Genomic DNA, 11101 nt, shown 5'->3' with positions numbered 1-11101 from the left:
ATCACTATTTTCTGCCTATTTTCTGGTATTTATCATGGTTCCATCACATTCTGGCGTAAGATTTGCAGTTGGGTTTTTTTTGTTTGTTTGTTTGTTTTGTTTTGTTTTTAAACCAGAGCTCCCATAGAACCATCTAGACAGGAGACACAAAGGCTAAAATATGCAAGCCTGTGTATTCCTTTCATTGCAAGTCATACAAAAATTGCAATCACATGGAAGAGCAAACTTTATGCTGGCCTTGTCTTTGGATCTATCAATGTGTTCTGCTGAACTATACAAATTGTAAAAGTGACTAAGCTGTTCTTACTGTTTAATGTATCTTATTACAACAGTGCTCAGTACTAACAGTAGCCACAATATATGTTCTACCCAAGAGACAAAAACTAAAAGTACTGAATTTAGTACCATATATCTGACTTCATGTGGATCAAAGACCTTTACTTTTGATTCCAAAACATAATTCCAGACCAGTAAGAGGTTGTTGGCGGACAAAGAATTTCAGAAGTCATTTGGAAGGAAGCATGACTGTCAACCACAGGAAATCGCTCTACTAGGCAAAAATTGGCATACGTGCTATTTGGAAGACACACTGCAACCCTAGGTGAAGTGCCATCAGCCAGAGCCAAAAAAAACACTTCCTACTTAGCCAAACATGTGAACCTTGCTTTGGACAAAATGTGAAAGAAAAATGCAAGGCTTCATCAAAGTATTTTGTCAAAGTAATGTAAAATTAATACACCCTTTGTAACAGTTATTTTGCTTTTATTCTTTTCCTAACAAAAACATGCATTCAGGCTACTCCCGCTTTTAGCGGCTAGATCCAATGACAGACTATTAGAATTGCATTAACAGCTAAATAATGTAGTATTTTAGCACAATTTAGAATGACCTGAAATTCTGCAACTAGATAAATGAACTGCTTTTTGCTCTGTAATGCACAGAAAAATATTCTTGGCATTTTATTCTTGGTTCAGTGTTCACTATTTGAACCACAAACTGACAGTGACTAGTTGTTGGAACTGAAGTGGACCATATCCCACTTAACTTTATTTAGTAATCATGAAGAAAGAATTGAATTATAACCTTCAGGTATGACTGTGACACAGTTTTGAACTGAGAATAGATGTTAAAAAAAACATTGTAGTTCTGTCTGTTTTTCTGTTCTTCCACAAGCAGCAGTATTAGGGCAGGAGAGGTACTGCCAAACAGCATTCAAATTATAGATAAAAAGTTGTCATTGACAATGTATTCTTTTTTTTTTTTTTTTAAAGTTAGTGCCCTTTACTGAAAACCACATAGGCACATGGCTAAATCTCAGTGACCATTGCAGTGAGATGAATGCAAACTTAACTTCATCTAAAATCCCTTCATTTTTACTATTTCAGTTACTGTTTTGAGGGTCCCTATAAAAGCATAGGAAACTGTCCACAGTATGATTTTGTGGTGTTTTTATTTTGTTTTAACATCAGATGTTGATTTGATATTTTAACAAATAGCATTTACAATTCAGGTTAATATGTTGATACATTTAGTTCCCAATGAACACTAAATTAACACCAAATTAACAAACCTTTACTATTATCTCACTGAGATCTGCCCCTCTAATTTCATGTGGTGCTGCTAATAAGTATTCTCCACTACCATATATTTTAGTGTAAATTTTTAGTGTAAATTTTTCTCAAGTATACATTAATTTAGCACAAGGGAAACAAATAATTCAGATTCTAAACACTGATATGCAAACCCAGCCCTCAATGAGTCTCAAAAAGATATTTCATAATATATACTTTAAATTCATCATAAGTTAAAATTCAGCTAGGAAATTTATGTTACTGAATCAACGTGTCTGAATTATTCAAAGGACCTAATTAAATCTGAGTCTTAAAATCTTGCATTTTTCCATTTGTGTACACACAATGTACCAATCTACCTGGGTCAAAGTGATGCCTGATATCTGCCAATAAGTTACTGTGGATGCTCTTGCCATGATTTTCCACACTCAGGCACCATGTGTAAAAACTTTTTCTGAAATACTTTTATTATTCTTTTCTCATCTCCTGTTTGAAACGCATTTGCCATTAGCTGGTCCCAGAAGATCAGGCAGAGCCTGCACATTACTTTCACGGAAAATTCACTAGAGAGCTTGGCATTCATTAGCTTAGAACCTGAGAATTGTTTATACAGTTACACAGTGAAAATTAGAAGTTGCCTGCAGTATCCCCACAGTTGTCATTTAAAGAACAGTTATGAGATGCTCTGACTCACAACTCTTGAACATTTGCCACATCTAATATTTTTGACTTTAATAACTTAGTTTCTCTGGAGTACTTGCTTTTTGACTTGGTGCACATGACCTCTTTTACACATATTTCCTTCCACACAGACACACACTCATCAGGGGAGAAATATTTTTTCCTACATTAAAGGAGAGTGACACAGTTACAGTAAAATCATCCACACACCAATTTCAGACCATCCTTGCTGAGATTCCTCATGGTCAGACAAAAATTCCTCAAAAAAAATAAAGAAACTGGATGACAGGCAAGCCAAGGCCCCGGGCAATGAGGACAGAAAGAATGTTGCAACCAACAACACAGAGATGAAATGGGAACACTTTAGGCACAGGCATGTAAAGAAGGGAATATGCACAGAACAGCTTCATGGGGAAAGGTATCAACCCCATTCTGGGGAATCAACGAACAGGTGCATCTCAACTAATACATGCAGCATGGGAAACAAACAGGGCAAGCTGGAAGTCTGGGATGATAGAGAGGCCTCCTTGGCATCACAGGTGTGGTGGGACAGCTCACAAAACTGGAGTGCTGCTGTCAATGGAAGCAGACTCTGGGAAGTGCAGGCTAGGACAGTGAGGAGGGGATACTGCACTTTGTGTGAGAGCAGCTGGAGTTTGTGGAGGTCTGCCTTGGTACTGTTCAGCAGCTAGTAAGAGCTTACAGACCAAGAATAACAGCAGACCAAAACAGGCACTCTAACAGTGTGTACCTGCTACACACCACCTGATCAGGAAGATGACGTTAACTGGAGAGATAACTTACCTTCCAGTGCCAAATTTAGAAAGCCAGGGGTAAAGAGAACCTAGCAAGACTTACATAAGTGTCCCCAAATATAAAACCAGAGAAAGTATTTCATCAGTACTGACAACTAAACATCTCATTTTCAGATTAGGTTGTTAAAAAAAAAAAAAGAACTTTAGACTTGTATACTTCACAAATGTTTATTAAAGCAAACAATTTAATTTGATTTTCTTGACAAAATGTGTTAATCCCCAGAGAAGATCACCACAAAAAATAGGTTCGTGAACGAGATCTTTACTGTACAGATTTTGCAAAATAAGTTATTTGCATAGATATTATAGTGCTTCTTCATTACTATCTAAAATAGGCTATTCTCTTTAAGTTCTTCTGTATTATCAGGAGTGCTTTGGTTCATTCATGGTTCAGTAGATAAAACAATACAAGTAATTGTAAAATAAAAATTGCATTTTATGACTTATTGGAATAGCTAATCTTCAAGTTGAAAACAAATTTTGTTTTCAAGCAAAGATAAATAATGCAGCCTTACCCTTCTTGTTCTGAAGATGACAATCATTTGAGAGCTCTACAAAGTTTTCCATGATTTCATCTCTCAACTTATATTTAGCTAGAAAAATTCTGAAAGATATCTGCACCCTCAAGCCAGTTCCGAAAACAGGACAGCCCTTTGTCTCTGATCTGTTTTCTTCCCTTGTCAGTAATGACTTCTCCAGTTTGTTTCACAATCACCAGTTTAGGAATTGCTGTAATGTTGTATTTCTTCTTCAGATCACTGAGAGAAAAAAAAAGTTAAAAATAAAAGACATCATTAGGAATCATTTTAGGAAAACTAGTCTCTCATGAAGGGTACTTGGGTTGCTACACATGGGAGAGCAGAAGGAACGAGTGTCTGGACTTTCTCAGAGTTTGAGGTACAGCACTGGGTAGTATAGAGAGGTGGACAAGGCTGCAATATTATTTACCCAACCTGAACTGGGAGTTTACATCGTGAAACTTAGCTGAGGGAGTTGCAGCAACCTTCCCATAACTGCTGTTCATAGTCTCCAGAGGAGCAGAGACTGACTCCCGGGGACCATAAAGAGGTCCAGGAAAGTGTGACATACCTTTCCACCTTGTTTTTGTTAGCCAGAACCAGGTGTCTTCTAGTCTGCTTTTGATGGATGGGAGGAAATACAAGAGAACAATCTCACTTAAATTAGAATTAGCTATTGCTCCAGTACAGATATGTTGAAGTGGGCCAACTCCATAAAGGTATTTCCTAAAGCCTTCATTAAAGTATGGTCCGTAATTCTTCACTGTAAGAAGAGATTGCAGAAGTGTCTTAAATTCCTTCAGTGAAACAGGACTTCTATATAATGAAACGTAAACAAAAGAAAAATTGGAAGCAGCGCCACACAGAAGTTGATCAAGAAAAAAATTCAACTCCTCTCTCCATCATGCAGACATTACTGATAGTGGCCATTTCTCAAAGTCAAGAGACAGAAATCCAGATAAATTACAAGTAACTGCCTTAAACAAATTAAACAAAACAGTTAAAATACAGGTTAAAAGTTGAAAAGCCTAATAAATAGCAGTGTTCCATGGGAGAAATCAGGATCTATTCAAACAGTTGATGAGTAGGTAACCCAAGAAAAATCTGTGAGAAAATACTTATGAAGGATGGCTTTCAACAGGACAAAACTCAATACTGGAAGTAAAATAATACTTGGGAGAAAGAGAGACAGAACACAAGACATCCAAAGAAAAACAAAAATACCGATGTCAGCAAGAATGACTATAAATCACACACCAGAGATTAAAATGCAGAAATAGCAAGCTATCAGCCACACATCATAAAACAGACTTCACTGACTGTTTCTGTAGATGAGTTGAAAGATATGAGTAAGATGTAAATAATAGAAACATGCAACGATAGGGGAGAATGGAGGAATACTACCTACTAAACCATTTCAGCTGATCATGACATTTGAAACTGAAAGGACAAGATGAAAGATTTCCAGGGAAAACAGTTTAACAGCAACAACAGCTTTTGTTTACTTCCTACAGGACAAAATAATGAGCAGAGAGAAAAAGGCATGTGCATTTATCTTCATAGAAAGACAATCTCTTCTACACAAGAAATTCCCCTTAATGATGTTACTGGGATACAGAAGAAATGAGTTTTGTCTTCTGGTAAATTATTAGTTCCAGTAACAACAAAGGAAAATTTAGGACACAAGCCAGAAATAAAACAATATCGAGACTACAACTTAAAAAAACACTAGCACTAACAATTTGTTGGCATTACTTTTATTTATTAATAACACAGGGAATTGAAAGAAGTTTGTTTTTTGGCATCACAGGACAGAGTTCATGTTCTATTTCATTGGACAACAAAAAAAACAGTATGTTGTTGAGTGTGCTGCTGAAAATAGGAGCCTTGAATGTTTTAAGGAACTCCAGAACCCATTCACAGTCCTGACTCCAAATCAGGCAGAAAAGCAGAGATGGCATATTTGAAGTTTCTTCCCTTGCTTATCACAACACTGCAAAAACAAGTTGTTTCCAAATACACAAAACAGCAAAAAATACTACTTTCACACAGCGTCAAAATAAAAGTAAACTATTTGTTGGATACAAACAGGAAGGGAAACATGTTCACACTGACTGTCACAAAGTCTGAACCACACCAGTGTCTTTTCCCATTGTTTTCAAATTAAGTGAGACAGTCTGAAAATTATCTGCTTCCTACCATAGCATGCTCTCAACACATGAATCCAGATGTTCAGATCAGAGACCCGGGAATCAAACTACGTAGATGCCATTAAATTTGTATTGTTCATTTTGGAAGGCACAAGTTCAAAAAATGCCTTCTAGTCACCCTGAGAAGTGACATTTCACCTTATTAGTGGTATGAATGCAAGAAAACATTTGTAGGCATTGTTAGAAATAATAGATGTTATGCATATAGACATTCTCTACATTTTTCACTGAAATGAGGAGTCTTAAAAATACAAAAAGCAAATCCTCAGCAAAATACAGGCCCAGACAAAACATTCCTGAAACACATCTTTCCATCTTTATTTTTTCCAGGAGAAGGAAAATCCCCAGCAGGTGAAGGATACTGCTCTGCCAGTAAGTTGGCAGAGCAATAATACAAGAAATATTAAAGAAGAAACAATACAACCATCTAACAACAGGTTTGCTTGCTCAGAGAGTTCTGGAATAAAAACAAGCTACCAAGAATCTCCACAGACTGTTCTGAAGTCTGCTAAAATGGGAGGAATAAACCAGTCTGAAGCAAGCTCATGTAGAAAGAATGCAAAAGGTCATCACCTCATACCACTGAGTATGAGTATGAGTAACAAGATGGAAGATGTGTTTTGTTGGTTCAGCAGACAACCAGTTTGAGATGCCTAACACAATTGTAGCAGAAACAGAACAGTAGGAAACTGATGTTCATTTCCCATGGAGACTGGATGTAACTAATCAATTGCTTTGCTAAGAGAATGCATATACAGCTTATCCACCCCAGCACAGCCTCTTGTTTACACAGCTCTGGACTGAAGGCTGCTTGCATCAAACCAGACTGAAGCATGCACACAGATTTGGCCTATGTCCTATGTGTTGTGCACAGCTGGTTATAGGAATGGACCTGAAGATGACTGAGGAACACATCTGCAGATAATGCATCTTCATCACCATTAATATGGGTAGAGGTGTTTATGAAAGCTTCTGAAAACCTATTAAGATGATCTTCTCTCTCCTATGGGGATCTCAGATGTTGTGACTCACCTGCCCAGAGAACTATATGGACCATCCATGGGCTAACTCCAAAGACAATTTATGAAGTCACTACCTGCAAGCAGAACATCACATGCCAAAGGGAAATTCAATTTTCTTGCAGTAAAATAAAGTGATGATAACAACATTTTCAAAGATCAGCTGCTGAGATATTCTGAGGTAAGTGTAAAGGTACATACAGTGTCTTTACTGACTAGGGAAACAAAAAGACAATTCAGAAGAGGAAGCTATAAAAAAAAAAGATAGCTAAGAAAGACTGAATGAGCAACTTTTGCTTAGTCACAGAGAACCTTTCAGTCTAATCCTTGAAAATGGCCTTGGCCACACAAGAGAGCAACTTTCATCTGCATATGAAATACAAGAAATGAGGATGTGAAGATTATTCAGGCAAACTGGAACCCATTGCAACTGTCAGGCCTCTGATTCTTGTGAGAAGTGCCTACTGCTGGGCAGTGCTGGCGCAGTCATGGTCTTGTATTTCTCACACTGCCCTGCCACTAAGGAGGCTTGGGGTGGGCAAGAGTCTGGAAAAGGACACACCTAACCCCAAATGATCAGATGGATGTCCTGTACCTTGTAGCATTATATTCAGCAATAACAGCTGAGAAAAAGGAGGGACATTCAGATTTACAACATTTGTCTTCTTCCTGGGTAAACGCTGTGTGTGATGGAGCCCTGCTTCTCTGGACACGAATCAACATCCACCACAGGGAGTACTAAATGAATTCCTTATTACAAATTCCTTTGCTTGTGTATGCAGATGTGCTTCATCTTAAATTGCCTTTATCCCAAACCACAAGTTTCCTCCACTCCCATTCTTTCTCCCAGCACACTGGGCTGGGTGACAGGGAGTGAGACTGAACATGCTGTCATGTGGTGCTTTGCTGATACCTGGGTTAACACAACATATGTGGAATAATTTTATTTCACTGGTTAATATCTACACATGAGGGTTTCTGAGAGATAGACAACATGGGGCAAAGTCATTATCAGACTGGGAATATAAATAGCATGTTCATACACTAAGGTAATTTTGGCAACATTTAAACAGCTTTCACCTGGAACTGCTTTTGCTCAAAAGCAATAGACAGCTTGCTAATCCACTTCCACAGTGCACGCTGTAATCCACAGCCATGTGTGTTCTTTTAGCAACAAACTTACTCCATTAAGTGTGATGTCACTGTTAAGTGACTAACAAACATGCAAATTGCAAGGATGTGATTCTGTTTTAGTGTCTGATGAGATTTGGGATAACAGTCTGAATAGATAGATCAGGAACAGGCTACAGCTCAGCTCCTCACAGATAGTTTCACCATCCTCAGATACCCCCACAGCTGCCAATCCACACTCATCTACTCATCTAAAGCTTCTTAATATAAAACATAAGCATACTTTTTTCCCAGATTTTTTTTTAGGATTCCAGTTTTCACTGAGGTGTGTCACCCATGTACCCAGTTAAATAGTCTGCTTGGCAGCCTGAAGATCTACTAGCTTGCCACGGAGAATAACTGATTTCATAGCAGATAGCAGGGCTCAGTATAAACACAGCAGTCTCCTCACATACCATCATGTAAACAGCAGTCCTCATTTACTAACATTAGTTGTTAACAAATGCTCCCTCCCTCCTTTTCTCTTGCTCTCTACTGTTCCCGCTCTCCTTCTATTGCTCATTTCTTTCTAAATCATCTTTGTCCCCACTTCTGCAAGGATCAAAAGCTTGTGCCTGCAGCAGCAGAATCAACATTAAAGCCACAAGCAGTCAAGGCATCAAGAGCAGTATTTCCTGTTAGTCATGGCACAGATGATATGCAGCAGCAAAGATGCAGCCCCCACGTCAGGGAAACTGGAGAAACTGTCAGAGCTGACAGCACAGGAGAGTCCTGAGATCCTGCTCTGAATTCAAATTTTTGCTTCTCTGCAGGTACATACACTTTGCACACCGCCTCACAGGCTATTTCTAAGTAGGCCAAAATTCATCCCCTATAATCTCCATGCCTCCGGATATGAAATGTGTTTTATCCAGCTTCAGGTTGGCTCTTTTGTCCCTACAAAGGACTTCGGTATATGCTGCAGATGTGTATCTTAAACACTAAAGTCACCAGCTAAACTATTTTAACTAATATACAAAGTGTTAAAATATCAAATTGTTACTAGGTTTAGAACTGTGTTCTTAGAACCAAAGCATTTAGCCAGAATTGAAGTTTAACAAATATGCATCTATCTTGCCTAATGTCCGTACGGTTCATTCTGAAGCCAGATTGCCAGCTAATTCAAACTCAGCTTCTTAAGCACATCCACATAGATCCTAATAGTAAAATGCAATAAATCACTTCAAAATCGTTGCTTTCTCTTATCTCTCTATACTTTGCTCGTCCATGAGCCTCTTCAAATGCTACGTTCGTGCAGCTGCCCCAGCAGCACAAGCCATGTTGCTGTAGATGAGTCTGGAGGTCATTAAGGATTTCCACAGACAAGCCGATTAGGTTGCCACCATACCTGTGTTCCACGTGACTTGGGCAAGTCACAGCAGAGTCCGGAACAAAACCCTAATCCACAGAGCCTGAAGCTGTAATCGCATTCCCATGGCCTATGCCAAACAGCGTGCTGCATGCAACACTACATTGCCTTCAGGAAGTTTTCCTGAATTCTGTTAGTATTAGTAGTTGCTAAATACAATTACTGCCTGGGGAGTATTTGGAGAATTATGGAAAAAGAGCTCCTTTTTTAAAGTCTGTTTTTGAGTCAATGGAAATTGTCATTAAAAACAAAAGACCTAGCACTAACTGGTTGCTGACATCCAGGAATGAGCCAAGAAAGGATGAAATAATTCCTGGCTTCAGGTTGTTTGCACTGGAGGTTCTCCAAGTGCACCAACCAAACAGTGTTAGTAAACCCACACCGACCTGAGCGAGCAGCTCGGGAATATGACAGCTCTGTCCTGGGTAGCACGCAGGTGCGGGTCTGGTGTTAAATGACCTCTCTAAGTTACTGGAAGCACTAGAATTGTGTTCTTCATCAACTTTAACTACGTCTCCTAATTTTTTTTTATGCTTTAACATCCTAGTCCATGTTTAAAAGTGACCCAAACACCTTGACTTCGATGACAGCTGTAACAATGACTCTGTCAGTGTACTTGTACGCGATTTAAAGGGGAAACATCCTTCAGCAGTACCGAATTCACTGATCTCACTGAACACCACCTTGCTGTGCACCCCCCGGACCTGTCCAAGCCCTCCAGCTGTATTTCCCTGCAGCCGGGCGGCTCTCCCGGCTGCCCCCCGCCACCCACCCGGGGCGGGGGTCGCCGCGCTACTCACTGCCTGTAGGGGTCGTGGAAGGGCAGCGCCAGCCAGTCGCCGTGCATGGCGCGCATGTAGCCCGCCATCTCCTCGGCGCTGTGGTCGGAGGAGACGAAGACCACCTCGAAGGGCGCGGGCGGCTGGCTCTCCTCCAGCAGCTCGGTGTAGAAGTCGCAGAGCACGGGGGTGAAGTCGCGGCAGGGCGCGCACCAGCCGGCCGAGAAGTACAAGCCCACCACCTTGTTCTGCAGCGCCTCCTCGGCGTCCACGCTGCGCCCGTCCCTGCCGACCAGCAGCCGCCCCGCGAACACGTCCACCATCTTGGGTGCCCCCCGCCCCGCGGCCGCTCCGCGACGGGGAGCAGGACCCCCCCCGCGCCCCGCCGCTTTTATAGCCGCCCGCCGCTGACTGACAGCGGAGCTGGCCAATGGTCGCGCCGGGATGGGCGAGGCACCGCCCCCTCGCCCCGCCGTGAGGCGCTGTTCGGGCGGTAACGGGCAGAAGGGCGGCGGGTGGCGGCGGGTCGGGGTCACAGGGCGGGGGGGTCTGACCCAGAGCTGACTTTTCACGTGTTTCTGTGACGGTCAGGCCTTACAACTTACTGAAAATAACGAGCGTGAGCAGTAATCCCTCCCGCACCAACGTCAGGGCTCATCAGCTTGCCCTGGGGTTCACCCTCTCTCCTGGGAAGGTCTCACCAGAAGAGTTTGGCAGCTTTTGTTGGGTATTTGACTCTGGATTGCTCTCTAGCACGGGAAATGTTCTGAATTTTGCTTGTATAAAGGTCTGTCTGTGCTCTGTCCGAGCCGAGTAGAAAGTCACATTCTATTCCAGTGCATTTGACGTGTTTGGCTTGAATACTGCTTATCCACCAGATACTGTGATAGAAATTAATAAAAATAGCATTATATTGCAAGTGTGCAATCTCTTCTGCCTAAAGCAACTTTTGAAGAAGAAGAAAAAAAA

The 11101-nt window shown here is 40.8% G+C and overlaps 1 protein-coding gene across 1 annotated transcript; it reads right to left on the bottom strand.

The window, feature by feature from the left end:
* Positions 1–3344: 3344 nt before the first annotated feature.
* NXNL2 (nucleoredoxin like 2) lies at positions 3345–10455 on the bottom strand (the record flags this gene model as incomplete). Its single annotated transcript, XM_084304575.1, has 2 exons — positions 3345–3825; positions 10154–10455. 2 exons carry the CDS (start codon positions 10453–10455, stop codon positions 3657–3659), a joined length of 471 nt encoding a protein of 156 aa, XP_084160701.1. The 3' UTR covers positions 3345–3656.
* Between the last annotated feature and the right edge of the window lie 646 nt (positions 10456–11101).

This window comes from Netta rufina, assembly GCF_964035555.1.
Source record: "Netta rufina genome assembly, chromosome: Z".
Taxonomy (NCBI): domain Eukaryota; kingdom Metazoa; phylum Chordata; class Aves; order Anseriformes; family Anatidae; genus Netta; species Netta rufina.
The sequence above is the reverse complement of the archived record's forward strand: the minus strand, read 5'-3'. Positions and strand labels throughout refer to the sequence as shown.